Below are 16469 nucleotides of genomic sequence, written 5' to 3'. Positions count from 1 at the left end.
CGTTGTTGTGATTTGTTTGTATTTATTAGGAAGATGAGAAAAGAGAAAAGTTCCCAGGTGGCTGTTTCTAGTCTGACTGTGTGTGACCTGCTTGAAATGACGATCGTAGCATCTTTTTGAGCGTCTACCATAACAACAAGCTTTTTTTTTAAATGCTATCATCCTCCAGCATTTTAATATGCAATGCAAGATACTTTTGTGTGTTGTTTCAAACACAAACTTGAACAAATAGTGCTTTGAAAGTTACATTATTGAATCATACAGTCGTTACCATTAACTGCTTGTTTAAGAATTTGAATATATTTTTGAAGCCACTGATTGCTTCTATTATAATTTGCCTTCAAATGTCTTGCATTGCTTGTTCCTGAATTATATCTGTAATCCTTACATCATTCCAGACTAATTTGCTCCCAGGTGGATAGATACACATTTTTTTTTTCACCCTCCCATTTAAAACCGCTTTTGTTCTTTCTCCCACGCTTTTCATTTTGTGGAGTACTCTGTCTCGGTTTTATTCTTTCCCCTGTGACTCTGCCTCTCACTTGAGCTATCACCAAGCCCTTTCACCTTCACCACCCCCCCCCCCCCCCCCCCCCCCCCCCACTGAAACCGAATCATTTTCACTTTTGTACTGGTGTGGTGGGGTAATTACAGGCTGTTAAACAAGAGCGTGCCCCTTTTAAAACACACACCAGCTCCCTTTGTCTTTCTCCTCCTCTCCTCTCATAGTGCAGCGGTTTGTGAAATTAACTCCATTCCCCCTGCAACTCTGCTGCCATCAAAGTCAGCCTCCACCATACACACACACACACACACACACACACACACACACACACACACACACACACACACACACACACACACACACACACGCACACGCACACGCACACACGCACACGATGTGTAAAAAAAAAAAAAAATCCCAGCCTTGGCTGCCAGTTACTTTTTTCTCATCTTTATTCCTTCAATATTATCTTTCTCCTCCTTTTCAGTGCCGAAACCCCCTCAATCAGCCCTCTTCCTCAGCACACAACAGTAGATACGCTGTCAGATAAAACATGAGCCTCCGAGCATGTGAAGGGAAGGTAGGAAAAGGCTGACGAAACGGAATAGAAAGGGATATATGGGATCGTAGCCCAGCTGCAACTTCCCGGAGAAAGGACGCATTTATTATGGATCCATCAGCTCTCAGGCCCCCTCGGCAGCGCAACAGTTTTCAACCACTCTCGTTTGACAGCTCCCACCGGACAGACAGGGAGCACCGAAAATCTGCATATTAGTTAAATCTAACTGCAGTTCAGATGATGGACGGGGCAGTTCAGGGCAGAGGCAGTGAAGGAGAACAACTTTTTTTTTTCTTTTTGGAAACTATTTTAGAAAAATCTCAAGAGAATCTGCTAGAGCTTTACTCAGGCCGTGTGTGTGTGTGTGTGTGTGTGTGTGTGTGTGAGGTGATGCCTTCCATGAGACATTGAATAATCTTAATTTGTATGTGTGAATCAGTCACCGGATATTTTGACTGATGTTTGCTCGGTTACTTTTATTACTCTATTTTAGTACGCAAAAAGACCACTGATACGATAACAACCTTTTAAAGTAATAAACTCGTCGGGTCACAATACAATTTTCAATTAATTACAAAGTCCTCCTCTGAATTAAAGGCATTTGTTTGCCATGGCATTATAAGGATAAATATTTAAATAAATACACTTGTATATTCATTCAAAGAATGTCACCTCCGTTGTACTTGGCGTGGCTCCAATCTCATGTCCTTGTCAACAGCCTGCAAAGCAACAGACGTATGTCCCCCCTGAGAACGTCTCATCACTCTATACTGAGCAGCATCACAAGCAAAGGGCCTGACCAAATCATCACTGTCCCTCACCTATAAATCTGGTTTTAAAGTTATGTATAGGAATACATAGTTTGGCTTCATGAATGTATGAGTACATTTCGGGATAAATCTCCGCGAAATCTGCTGCACTGCTTCTCTCGCTCTCACGGGACTCCTTAATTCCCCCTGCCAGGAATGACGCCCCAATGTAGATAAATCATATTCTTCCTCGGAGAGGTGTAAGAGTTCAAGCCTTCATTTGCTGTGTGTTGTTTTTTTTTATGTGTGTTTCTTCCTCTGCTGGCAGAGTTTCATACGTGTTGCTGCCATGGTAACAGCGGCCTTAGGAGGGAGGGAGTGGGAGATCACACGCTGATCGGCTGATTTGTTTAGTGTTTGTTGCTGGGATGGAAGGGATCATCAGAGGTTCTCTGATGGTGGGTGCTCCACAATTGTGTGCACATTTAGACAAACCGCAGCTTGCAAAGCGCGTGAAACACTTTGAAGGGATACTAGAAGCAGAAATGTGCTCACTTTCTTTATTTCTGACACTTGAAGAACGTTGATGATTTCATCTACAGCCCGAAAGCGCATCTGTGACACAATTAGCCTTTCTCATGGCAAACACTGTAACATGCAGTCGCTTGTATCTTTGAGATGTGACACCGCCTTGATATATCTTTAGACTTGTCACGCAGTAATGAGAGCAGTGGGAGTTTGGAGTCCAGAAGCTGTTCAGCGTGTTGAGCCGCATCGCCATCAAACCTCGACGTCGCTGCACAATGTACACGGTGGTCGACGCTTCTTTTTTTTTTTTTTGAAACGAGCAACGACGAGGTTCAAAATATTTGCCTACAACAGAAGACCGTCAACGACAAGGCAGTAACTGTGGCGTTATCGACGGCACCCAGCGCTAGGTTAAGATGCTATGTCACAACGGTAATGAGGCAGGGCAATGCATATGCAGAGGCGAAGTCTTGAGTGCTATATGTAGTCACATCGGCACTTACGATAATGCCTTTCGGCAATTACGAGTCAGGTTTGTAATGAAAAACCATAACCCAAGGTCAGATTCCAGTCGAAGTATATATGCAAAGTTTTCTGCTATCTGTGAAGGATAATGGGAACCACCAGGACTCAGAAGTTATTACTTTTTTATTGTCCTTGGTCTTATAGCCACAGGACAAATTACAACTCGTATAGCGCCATTCATTTTTATCATCTCACTCATTGCCCATTATGTTTGGGTGCAAACTGCAGGGATTAGGAGTGCGGTCACACTCGCATAGAAAGATTATGGCGTTCACGTCACAACAGTTACAGACATTAATAGCATTTATTTCTCCCTCCAAAATTTGTTTCACACAAATGTAATAACTTGAAGACAACTTCATAGTTTTATTGTCAGGTGTTACATTTACTTTTGCTTCCTTACCCGCACAGGGGTAAAAAAACAAAACAAAAAACAACAACCCCTCTTGATAGTTGTAAGAATAAATATTGATTAAACCCAGTCGTCTACATTTATCTGAATGTATAAGGTTTGGCCTACAGGTGGCAGTGTGGCTCTATCCTCAGTCAAGCCACTCTGACAAAATGGACTGCCTTTTTTTTTTTTTTTTAAAGGCCTCCATTTTTCTATGTCTTGTACTCATTCTTCTCTCGTGTTAAGTGTTGTTGCCTCTCACGTCCCTCCATCTTTGTTCTCACTTTTTCATTGTGTACTCCAGTTTCTCCGTTTGTTTCAAACACCGGGTTGTCGAGGCTTCAGTCGAAGAGGAAAAATGTGCACTTTGTTCTCACCTGAAGTTGCCCGAGGTCCCTGGAGGTTTATATAGCCCAGAGGAAGTAACTGTTGTAATAAAAGGTGTGCAATAACTCCACAAATGAACAAATTAGAGTAGAACCATCATTTGTTGTGATGCTTCCCATCACCATTCATTTTATGGTTGTAGTACCACCCTTCCCTGCCGCCACATTCTAATTTGTTCTATACATATATATGGACGGCAGATTTATTCAAAACACCATTTAGAGGTTGACGCTGTTGCTGCAGCTTTGATTCTTCTGGTATGATGAGGGATATGATGTGTATTTATCTGGACTTGTGTGATCACTGCACTAATTTCTGCAATCAATGCTATTTTTACCTCATGAGCTGTACAAACAACTAGTAATTCCCCGAGGATGTGTTGTGATATATCTCAGATGCCAGCGATTAAGTAAACTATCAGGAATTTGAACAATGTATGTTTTAAAAACCTGCTGCTTGTACATATTGGTCAGATTTATCTGACTATGAGTAGTGCTCAATGTATTTCTAAATTTTTTTTTTCATTTTCTATTTATTTTGATCTAATATGGATTTTTTGCAGGCCAGATTATCTTAAATGTAACTACAGACACAACTTCCCAGAGGTTACATTTCCACATAATTTAGCAGGTGAATTCACTTTGGTTAATCTAAACATTCGAGAGGATTACTGGACCACCTGTCCACTAATTGTATTAGTTTTGGCTCCAGTGTTGAGCCAGTGTTTAAAACTCTCTGGTTTCTTGTCAACATATGTAAGTTCAAGCCATTTGTTTATAGTGCGTGTGTGTTTGTTTTCCACATTTGTGAAATTATAGGACATTTGATGAATCACAAGTAACATCTCAGTTTAATATATGTGCAGAGTTGTGGACTTAAGTCAGACTTGCATCACAACTTTGATAACTTCAGACCCAAATTGGGGAAAATCTTTTGGGACTTGAGCTCGACACGGGCTTCAGAAGCACTGACGCGAGGCTCGACTCAAATGTGAACCTTTAACTTGAAAATGACTTGACATTTCCCCCCAAAAAACATTAAAAAAAACCCCCCAAAACTGCTATTTAAAAGTGTTCATGGATCAATTAATTTTTCATTTGTTTCCAGTATCAAAGTAATCACATGGATTCCCTGCAGCCTTGAATCCACCATCTAACAGCCGAGTACCACAGAGAATAACATGACATCATGCTGAGTATAAACAGTGTTCTCTCGCTGAACATGAGAGTAGCTGTAATGTCTTTTCATTGCAAAGGCTACAAGGTGGCAAACAAAAACATGCGATACGCCTGGACAGTGCATACTGATGGAAAGACTTGTTTTTTGTTTTTTTTTTAACTTTCAAGCAACACAAAGACCAAAAAGTTGTAGCCAGTTAATGTTAGATTCAGTTTACAAGCGACTTTAGACCAAGTTTGTCAAATGGACCTGTAGCTTGCAACGGTCATGTACTTATCCTCAATTCTATAAAAAGTATTTTATACGTCTCACAATATATATGAACAGCTGGGGCTTGGCAGCTGCAGGCACCCGTGCCTCTGTTGGCACACTATTGCATCATCGTCGTCCGACTGTCTCGGATGGAAGCAGCTCCACACGGTCAGTCACAGACGGGACATTTATGCACCACATGTCCATATGTGACCTGTGCTATTGACAGAGACGCCCATCTGATGGCAACACCAACTGCTAAGAGATTTCTAAGTTTAGGTCGTACCAGTCTTCATGGGGCTTGGTTCGTGTGTCTGAAGAACGCGAATGTGAAGAACACACCGTGTTTGTCAGTAATGCTGAAGGATTGCGATTCATCGATGAGATATAACCTGCTCTGCCCAATGATTGTGGTCTTCATGCAATTAGTAAAACTCAGCATATATTGGAAATCTTTATTTTTAAGTGGAGGGAAGTCTGTGCTGACCTCAAATCAAATGAAACATTATTGTCTTGGTAAACGCTTATTTTAGGGGCACGTCAATGTACTTTATTACATTATATTATGCCCATGTACTTAAAATAGTGTCCAGTGAGTGCATGTCATGACATTGAGGTTAAATGGTCTATGTTTTTTTTTTTTTTAAATGTATGATACTTCCAAAGTTATACATTTAAAATGACTAATAATGTTGTTGTTAATAGTGCTGAAACAGTACTCTTATGTGTGGATACATTCAGTTTAACATATTTGAACAGAGCTGTCTTGTTCAATGAATAAATGTTAAACAAAACTCAAGATTATATTAAAGTGGTTAACAGGCCACTAATTGAAATGACACAGACATTATGTGACTTAGAGCCTTAGATCTCACAGTTGGGGACTTGGACTTGAAATTAAAGACGAGAGATGTGATCGTGATTTGGAAAACAGTGATTTTAGTCAGACTTCTGCCTTTGTCTCATTCTGCTCTTAGAGCTTGACTTTACGGTGGTCAGGTAAGGGCCAAGTAATACCTGCAAAAAAAACGTGTTTTACCACATCGGTTTATCATAAGGAGAAGAAAGAAAATCCAACAATGTAAAATGATAGAAGCAATTATGCCTCATTTTCAAGGCTTAATGCTTGGTGTTGAAAATGCTTCTCCCTCATTGTTCTGACCTGATGTACAAGTCAGTTTTACTGCGATGCAGTAGTCCTGTCCTTCCTTCTCTGGTTGGTGTGCCACACATTTATTGTGACGTTGTCAAAAAGATGATGTCATCAACAGAAACCGATGATTTGAGGCAGCCAGGTTGATTTTCAACAGTTATCGTAGTGTAAAAGTCAACTCTGATGATCCTACAATAATTCACAGCATCATGGGTCTTTCATATTTTGATTGGGAGCTCGCAGGATGATTTCATACTGTGTGTGTAAAATGCTTGGCGAAACTGATCACATGGTTCTCCTCTACCTGCAGGTATGCCGTCCCACCCGAACATGGCAAGAGGCTCGAGCGGCTGGCACAAGGTGAGAGCCACTTCTGAATTAAAATCCATACGTTCTTCTTTTGTGTTGAACAACGTAATTTTTTACTGATCAGCTGTTGCATATCAACTTCATGACTTCGGTACGTCTCGGCGGTACACCTTTTCCATTCCTCTTGAGCACAGTACTGTTTAGAACAATATACTCCTCACAGTAAACAACCCATCTGCAGCTTTTAGCCTGACAAGCACAATGGACCTCAGCAAATAGCATACACTGCCTCTGGAAACAATCTTTCATGTGTATTCTGAGCGAGAAACGCTGATATCCCACTTTTTCTCCACACTTATAACAACATTGATTTCTTTTTCTCACCTGGCTGGGCTAAATGTAGTTTGGGAAGGAGGAGCAGCTTGAAACACTTTGTGTGTGCAGCCACTTGTGCTAAAGAGATCAGGAGGGTTTGTACACGCCAAATCTGGGGGAGAGGCTGTGTGAAGTAACGCCAGCAGCACGACTGCGTGTTCTGCAGAAAGATTTGGAAGCAAACTTACCAAACCCAGGCTACGAAATCCAAACAATCTGGACTGTGTTCCCATGAATATTGTGCTGAATTTGTATGCCTGCTGTGGAGTCTTGAGAGGGCATTGGGTGTTCTGGAGGTTAGAGATGCAGACTTGAAATCTCAGGTCACAGGTTCGAATCCCACAGCGGACCGCGTACAATTGTGGTCTGTGAGCCCAAGAGTCTGAGTGCCTCATATTTTTCTATGTGCGATAAGAGTGAGAAGTTTTGCTTCTTATTTGTGGCTGCAAGTAAATGTACAACACCTTCAGCTTATTTTTCAGTACTCACCTGAGCAAAATCATATTTAAAATATATATGTATATGTATATATATATATATGAGTTTGAAAGCAGTGTGTGATGTTCACTTTCAAAAACACAAAACATGGGATTCTCCAAAACCGGGATTTATTATCTTCTCATGAACACCGCCAATGTTTGTTGACTGCCACAGAAAGAAAAAGAAAAATCACCTGTGACTGGGTTTTTGTTTTAATCCTGGAAATAATGTCTGAGCTGCATGAATGAGACCAAGTGAAGCAAAGCGCCTCTGCCGTCTGTCGTTCACACAAGACGCATCCTTTTATCCTCCTCCTTGTTCTTCTCCTTCCATTACTTTCACTTTTGATCAATGTGGATTAACTCGAGTCCCGCATGTTGCAGCGGTAGATGTTAGGAGGATGAGGGCGACTTGCCTAATCCTAACTAGATTAAATAGACACACTGTCCTTGTGAAGGGCCATGAACCAGTCAGCGCACTTGCTCTCCATTTTCTGTACGAGTGTGCAAAGAATATTTAGCACTTAGAATATGATGAGTAACAGGTACGTCTTTGCAGTACAGGATTTACTTTATACTCGTCATTCAAGACATACATATTAACAGAAACTGCATCTACCCATCCATGCTATCTAGTTAGAGTATAGTTATAGAGTTAACAAACCCACACCCTGCCGGGGTTCTTTCCCACCTGAATTAACCCAGGTCCAGGGCATTTCGTTAGCTATGTAAGGTAAAGATAGAGGATGTTGCACTTGTTTGGACCTCGATCAGCAGGATATTTGGAAATGTAACGTATCTAAGTGGAACATTTGGTGGTGAAAGGACCTACATAGGCTATGATGAAAAGTGTAAAAACTAATTCTGCCAATTCGATTGAAGTGTTAGGTTGATGCTTCCTGGTGTAATATGCCTTACTTTAAAAAAAAGAAAAAAAAAATCGATGTCCATGGGGATGTATGGGGTTTGTCATGCGTTCATAATTCAACCCACAATGGTGGTACACCTGGAGCCCAAAGACGACGCCGGGGGTCTCGGCCCTTCTGTCCAGGATGGATCGTCTTCTCACAGTGCAGATGCTTTTGCTACTGGCTCTCTGGTTTGCCTAGTTTACATTCATTTAGCTTTTGAAATGATATGCCTACTCTTCAACTATTGAAGCACCAGAAAGTGGATTCAAGATAGTCACAGATCGTTGGGAGTTCAATTAACAATCAATACAGAAGACTACAGTCATATTTTACCACTTTTCTCTGACACCAGCGGTGGAAGAACTCTGATCAGCACCAAGATGCCCCACCTCTCCATGGATGATTACCATAGACTCGTATAGAACATTGCACTTCTGGAAAGGAAATTTAAAAAAATCACAGTTAACGTTGAAGTAAATTGACTGTGGAAATGAACCCATCTGGAGGAAGTTGCCACTAAGAGTCAAGAAAGCTTTGTACCGGACTTAAGACCAACTGATATTCTGGCTTGGAACGATATTGATGCAAAGCCAAAAAATAACTCCTGGTTATGGTCAGCTGGAGGAAGACCCACTGGTACAACTCAGCACCATGTGTGTCTGCTTTACCATCCAGGGGGAAGGAAACCTTGTCTATGCTGGCGCAAAACCAAAACCAAATCCAAAAATGGGATCCGACGAAAACAAGGATCAGAAACAAACATCCTTTGCAATCTAGGGTAAAACTAGAAATACAAATTCACTCCACTGCTGCAGGACATTGGATCTTTCTGATTCCCAAAATCTCATTCCTTCAAGCAGCAGGGTAATAGCTCATAAACACTCATACTGGCAAAACACACTGGCCTTCAAACTGATTCATGACAATGCCTGTTAAAGATATGATTTTGGAGCAAAGACACATTCTGCATAAGCATCCAAATGTGAAAACGTTGTTGCTGCACTTTGAATCTCATGATGTTCTTTGACAACAACCTGCACTTTATGGACAGTTTAGATTTTTTTTTTTTTTTTCTGAGACTACAGACATTTTATTTAAATCAGATGGACTTTGCTCTGTGGTAAAATTCTTCAGCTCAAACTTACTCCTCTACATCTGTTCCTGCTGTTGAGGACGACAAAAAGGCATCGCCGCCGGTGGAAAACTAAACAAAATGAGCCAGGGTCCGTCAAATTGAACCACCTCACCTCCCACTCCAGGCCAGCACTGATAACGGGATGCAAAAGACACAAGAGGAAGAGGCTTCATCCCCTACCCCACCCTGCACCACCATTAACACCTTTGAGCAGCCAGCTCATTCAAACCCCTAAACGCCATCCACTTCTGGCTCTTCCTTCACTTGGATGCTCACTGAGCAGATGAAGTGTTGTGACAAAAACTGATTCCCACCCAACACCTAATTTCTCACCCATTGCTCCTCCTCCACATCCACCATGATGCAGAGTACCCCCCCCCCCCCCACACACACACACACACACAAATGAAAACATCTCTGTCTCCAACAAAACATTGAGCGCCTTCCCTGTTCCATATGTGTCTGATCCACGCTTGTGATCTGCGACTGTTACGAGGATAAGCCCTGTGCACCAGGAGAGCTAGAACGCAGGTGGAGGAAGACAAATCTACAGTTCAATATGCCATTTACAATAACCGGGTTAAGGAAGACGAAGGCATACTTCTTTGATATCATCACTGAAAATGTCAACACTTTGGTTTGTTTGTCTGTGTTGAGAGACCAACAAACCTTTATGTGTCAGTGACCCCTGAACTGTCATCTGCTACAGCCTGCGATACATTTGTCTTCAGGCGAGCTGTCACCTCCTCTTTATGGCCCTCCTGTCCTCCAAAATCAGTCCGAATCAAATGGCACACTTCCACACAATAAGCCAGTTATGCTTTAAGGAGACTATAGCATCTAATATATGCATTTTTAGAACAATTTAGGGGCTAAGATATACTAATACTAATCATCAGTGTCTTTCCTTTATTGTCGGAATTGAAACCAAAAGAGTTTTGTGCAGTGATTGATTCATAATCGACATACACATGGTGTATGTCGACTTTATCTGTCAGTGTTCTGCTTTGAGTTTGTCAGAATTCAGCCTTAGTTTCTTATCTTAGCAGCTGGCAGTAGGAGGAAAGCGCAGCCAGCGTTATTTAACAGGCACCCACTGACCTATCAAAGCCATTGTCAGCACCGGCAGCCAACTGTTTATGAGGTCCTAAAAAGACAGTTATGAGTGTGGCAGGAATGCCAAATGAGACCGGGACAATGGTCTTGTTACTTGAAAACTCCTCACCAAATGTTTCAAACAGCGACGGCCGTTATCACTCCTCATCTCCGAATTATTCCATTTGGAGCCTCGGACCTTTCGGGTAGGTGTGGGCGGCGTTTGGGAATGATGCAGGGCTGGAGAATGGAACTTAATTTCCAAACTCGAAAGGACAGAATGAAGCCTTTAAGTTAATATTACCCCGTGGAGAGCTCTGAGAGCCAGCTGCATTTTAATGGGGATTAATACCCAGACTGCCGGCACATTATTCACCTTTATCAGCTCCAACAAGCAGGCGGGCAATGAGAGTGGCGTCCCTCTCTCCCTCTTTTGCTTTGTAGGCTGGAACAGAGACTGAAACAATACAGTGAAAATGAAGGATGAAATGGGCGCCGATTATACTGTCAGTCACATTAAAGTTTAACTGGGTGGAGGCTTGGATGGACCCCCCCCCTTTGAGGCACCGGTGGGTACGGACAGTAAAGAGCGGGGGAGCGACTGATGGAGGAGAAATTCGTTCTTTTGATTATGTGGAGGCCGCCTGAGTCTCTCTGTCTCCAAGAGCAAAAGCGAGCCTTTGTTTCAGAGAGAGCGCGAGGGCTTTCAAAGCACAAAATGTCAGAGGTATGATATGACCTTAAAGCAGTCTGTGTTTTGAAGGAGGTGGGTTTGTTTTGTAACACAAAGTAACATTGGCAAAGTTACTGCGGTTAGGCAAGTGTGCTTTGGTTCTTTTTTCATAAAAATGACAGTATCCATCTCGCATTGCAAAATAGCACCTGGTTTTTAGGGGTTTTTATGGAATACATTATGACCGCAGAATTTTTAGCTTTGACCTTGGGGACAAGAGACACCTCCAATTAAAGCACCGTGGTTTTAGATCTGGGGATTATCCAGCCATCCATCTTCTACACCGCTTGTTCAGGGTTGTGGGGCGCTGGAACCGCTCCCTGTGGGCGAGGGCCGGATTCACCCTGGACAGGGAGACGGTTTATCACAGGGGGAACACAAACAACCGCAGACACTCATATTCACACTTGGGGGCAATTTAGCATCACCACTGAACCTCGCATGCATGTTTTTGCAAGGCCCCCGGGCGGTCCTCATGATATTGTTCTGGATTAATTCAGTTTCAGTAAACACATGAGACATTTTTTTTTTTAAAACATTGAACTCATTGAACTGAAATCTTCTGAGGATTCTTTATTTGTTTACATTCTTACTGTACATTTGCATCCGTTCAACAAGTATTATAGGTCCTCAGGAAAGATTTTGCTTGTGTTGGTGGAAATTGTCATTGGTGGACGAGACATTTTCTTTTAGTTTCAGTGAATAATAACGTTGCAATGTACGAAAGCTACACATGCGACATGCATAGCCCATGGATTATTGAGGCGCACGAAGGCATCGTGCAGTGAGGAGACGGGGAAATTATTCTAAGTGGTCCCCAGGAACAAGTGCGGCATCAGTGGTAGCCTGTGAATTTACTGAACACCGTGTGATTCAACAATGACAATTGTACACTTACACGCCCCAAAACACTTAAGAATTGTATACCTCACATTGCTGTTAATGAAGTTAATACTTGTTTTGTGCTGTGTGTTTTCTAAAGTTTATGCTTAATGTAACACACGTTTTGACGTCATGTACTTGCTGTTGATTTGAACACTTAATGGTGTCGTTTCAGATCTACCTTTCTCTTACTGATTTCCCCATTCTCGCCGTCGGTAAAATAGCTTACATGCTCTGTGCCCTCTGTCACCCTCTACAGGCTTCTTCCCCGGCAGCTCACAAGGGTGCGACGCGTTCCTTCGCCACAAGATGACACTAATATCTCCATCCATCCTGAAGAAATATGGAATTCCTTTTAACAGGGTGAGTGGCAACGGAAACTTCACGTGGGTTGTAAAAAAAGTTCAATACAATGTTAACAAAGGGAATTGGGGAAAAAGCACCTCAAAATTTAAGACGTTTTTTCCACGTTTGTACCTTACTGGAGCCATAAATCACCAGATAACAGTGATTATGTTTAAGTTGACTGATTACAAGGTAGTTTAATGAATTATAAATTGCACCTTTAAAAATAAGATTCAAAATAAACCGAAATATGCATTGAAACATGATGATGATGATCCCCATGAAGACGCCGACGGTTCAGTGACAGAAACCTGAATGAAACTTGAAACAGTTAGGGACGTTTCACATTTGCGTCCTCTGTTCTGTGATGGGATTTTACAGAGTCAGTATTGCAGACAATCTCTCATATCTGCCATTGAAAATTAATTGGCATTTTTCTCTGTTTTGCATTCCGTTCAAGTTCTCAAAGTGCCTGTATAAGTTTGACGGTGGAAAAGGAAAAAAAACTAGCACAGAGCAGAAATCCAAAGTTCTCCACAGTCAGCATCACACCCCCCCCCCCCCCCTCAAAACCCGCTTACCTCGTCACTCTCCCCTCAGGACGTCATTATCACAGTGAACATACTACTTGTTACACACCTACAGTATGTTTCCTGATTCATGTGTAAAAATAAAACCGTCTTGTGTTCTTGCCAGAGCAAAAAGGGATGTTTGATATCTGCACCACTGCCTTTGGTAGCGGAAGTTTATCTTCCACTCTCAGCCTCAACCCCCGCCCCCCCCCCCCCCTCTCCCCCCTCACGCCTGTCACCTCGACTGGCTTGATGTGTCTCTTGATTGCCGGGATCCAGGCATCACAAAGAAGTCGAGATCCACAGTCAGACGTGCAGGGCTTAAGTTTTGGGGCTACACATTAAAAAAAAAAAAAAAAAAAAAAAGGGGAGAATGTGCTTAAGTCGTCCTCACATTTTTAAACATTCTCAGAATAACACTGAGCTCATGGGAAGATACTCAGCCCTCAGAGCAGCAGTCATGTTAGATTGAATTAACTCTGCTTGCGAGTCAGAAAAGTTTAACAGAAACTTGTTTCCAAGGACTTGAGCTCCTTGTTTATCTTTAAAGGAACACCACGTAGAAGTGTTTAATTGCACTCCACACCAATACAGGTGGCATCTGAATGGAGGCTTAGTGAATTATATATAATAATACATTTCTGCAATTTTTGTAGTTTTGGTTCGACCTCCTGCACTAGGGCACCGACAACAGCTCCTCCCCTTTACAATTATAAAAAAAAAAAACAAAAAAAAAACAATCCTGATGCTCTTGTTGCAGTGTGAAAGCAAGCTGGTCATATTCACTGCTCAAAAAAATAAAGGGAACACTAAAATAACGCATTCTAGAACTCAGTTCATGAAATATTGCAGTTTAAAATCTTTATTCAATATATTATAGATAGAGTTAACAAAAAAAAAAAAACAATCAAAATTATCATTCCATGGAGGTCTGGATTTGGAATCCTACTCAAAATAAAAGTGGAGAATCACATTGCAGGCTGATCCAACGTCAGCGAAAATCCCTCCAGACGAGTCAAAATGAGGTCCAGATGTGCTCCATTGGACTCAGGTCTGGGGAACGAGTCCAGTCCATAATGAACTGTTAAACCACTTCAGCCACATGAGTTCTGGCATCGTCCTGCATCAGAAGGAACCCAGGTTCCACTGCACCAGCGTCTAGTCTCACAATGGGTCTGAGGATCTGACCCCGGTACTGACGGCAGTCAGGGTACCTCTGGCTGGAACATGGAGGGCTGTGGGTCGTCCAAAGAAATGTTTCCCCACACCAGTACTGACCCACTGCCAAACCGCTCATGATGGAGGATGTTGCTGCGGCAGAACGTTCTCCACGTCTGTCACATGTGCTCAGTGGGAACCTGCTCTCATCTGTGAAGATCACAGGGCACCACTGGCCAATCTGCCAATATTGGTGTTCTCTGGCAAATGCCAATGGCCCTGCAGGGCATTGGGCTGTAAGAACAGGCTCCACTTGTGGACGTCGGGCCCCCATAGCACCCTGGTGAAGCCTGTTTCTGACAGTTTGAGCAGAAGCATCACATTAGTGTCCTGCTGGAGGTCATTCCACAGTCTTCCACAGCGATCCTTCTTGCCACAGCTCGCATTGATGTGTCATCTTGGACGAGCTGCACAACCTGTTGGTTGCAGACCCGCCTCCTGCTCCCGCCAGGACAGACGACACCAACTACATTCTAAAGTGACCCAAACATCAGCCAGAAGTGACGAGAACAGCATAATAGTTTGTCGCCACCTTCAGAACCACTCCTTTATAGCAGTTGTCTTGCTCATTGTCTCTCATTTCCACCTTTTCTCTTTCATTTGCACAACAACAGGTGGAATTGATTCACAATGAGTGTTGCTTCTTAACTTGACAGGTTGAATTCACACCAGTGTGATTTACTTGGAGTTACATTGTGTTGTTGAGGTGTTCCCTTTAGTTATTTTGAGCGGTGTATTTTTTCTCAGTGGCATTGTCCAGTTCTTGAAATGAACTAAATCCGTCTGGTTAAACCTGCAGAATGCCAATTTGTATCAATGTAATCTTGCTAAAAAGTGGATATGTGACTCATGGTAATTTGTGTACCGCAGCTCAGATCAATGAAATGAGATGTGTGAGCCAGTATACGATCAATACAGTCTTCTGAAGATGGCTCTGTTGTTCAGAACACGATAAATATATACGTACAAGTTCAAATATGCTTCAATATTTTGATCCTCACTGGAGATTCACAAATTAATCCTCGATATGTGTCATCCACACATGACAATGTGTGAATGTACGTCACTTTATATTGCATAAAACTATTAATCATGTGCTAATTTTGCTCACCCAATGGCACGCACGCACACAAAATAGCTGGGAAACCACATTGCAGGTCTTTATGAGAGCAAATATGAGTCGCCCTTTAAAAGTGAAATCTAATTGTTTAACTTTCAGGGAAACTTGTATGATGCATGATCAAAATTGCAACTCTTTCTTCCAACAGATAACGCAGAATGAAGGGGAGTTCATGATTACATATCCCTACGGCTACCACGCTGGCTTCAACCATGGCTTCAACTGTGCAGAGTCCACAAATTTTGCCACCTTGCGGTGGGTGGACTATGGCAAGATGGCGACTCAGGTGAGACAAACTCGTGCAGATTGTGTTCAACCCTGAGGCAAGGTCTGAGAAACAAGGAGACAAACGCAGCAAGAATAGTCCCAGCAGTATAACTGGAGGCCAGAGTGAAGTGTAAAAAAAAAATATCTGATCGACTTGATGCAACTTGGACACTGAGTAATAGTTTAAATATGGTATTGGCATGTGAGAATTGCAAAGTCCTGATGAATATTTATTTAACACTGATGCTGGCACGAAACTACTTGCAAACAAAGTACCCCCCCCCCCCCAAAAAAGGTGATATTTTTATCCTCGCTCAGACACTCTGCAGGCAAAGGTCGACACTTCAGATGAAGAGATTTGATCTGAAGTGTGATTCAGGAGCAACTAGGCAGGCTTCCTGCTCTGGCTGTTTGCTTCTCTGAAGGCATGAAGTAATAGATCATATCGAAATATAAAAGCAGCGTCTGGTTCTCTGCTGCACACCATCTGTTACCGACACTAACTGTACCCTCGCATCCTCGCACTGACGCAGACTGCCTCCTTTGCCTGTGGGCTGCTGAGCATGAAATTGACAGGGCACGGCTTGGTTGTGGAAGGAGCCCAGCGACAATGTCCTCTGGAAGGAACCCTTCCTCTTCTCTTCTTTCTGTACAGTCCGCTTGATTTTCCCCCAGCTCAGTCCTTCTTGCTCTTTCATTTATGTGTGGGTGCATCACTTATTTCTGTTTTCTCTCCACTTGGCTGCGTGTCAGATTTATGAGGTTGCCAGTTTTCAGAAGTGCGTCTCCCTCCCGTC

General features: G+C 42.5%; 1 protein-coding gene across 1 annotated transcript in view; it reads left to right on the top strand.

Moving 5' to 3' along the window:
* Positions 1 to 16469, top strand: part of kdm4b (lysine (K)-specific demethylase 4B) — a gene marked incomplete at its 5' end in the record, with an annotated part of 35394 nt that overhangs the window by 564 nt on the left and 18361 nt on the right. The window contains 3 exons of the mRNA XM_080505691.1: positions 6542 to 6591; positions 12410 to 12513; positions 15554 to 15691. Coding sequence (XP_080361817.1) covers positions 6542 to 6591; positions 12410 to 12513; positions 15554 to 15691 — 292 coding nt within the window. The remainder of the gene's footprint in view (positions 1 to 6541; positions 6592 to 12409; positions 12514 to 15553; positions 15692 to 16469) is intronic.

Source organism: Blennius ocellaris, assembly GCF_963422515.1.
Source record: "Blennius ocellaris genome assembly, chromosome: 12".
In the NCBI taxonomy this organism is placed as follows: domain Eukaryota; kingdom Metazoa; phylum Chordata; class Actinopteri; order Blenniiformes; family Blenniidae; genus Blennius; species Blennius ocellaris.
This window is presented reverse-complemented; position numbering and strand designations above follow the sequence as displayed.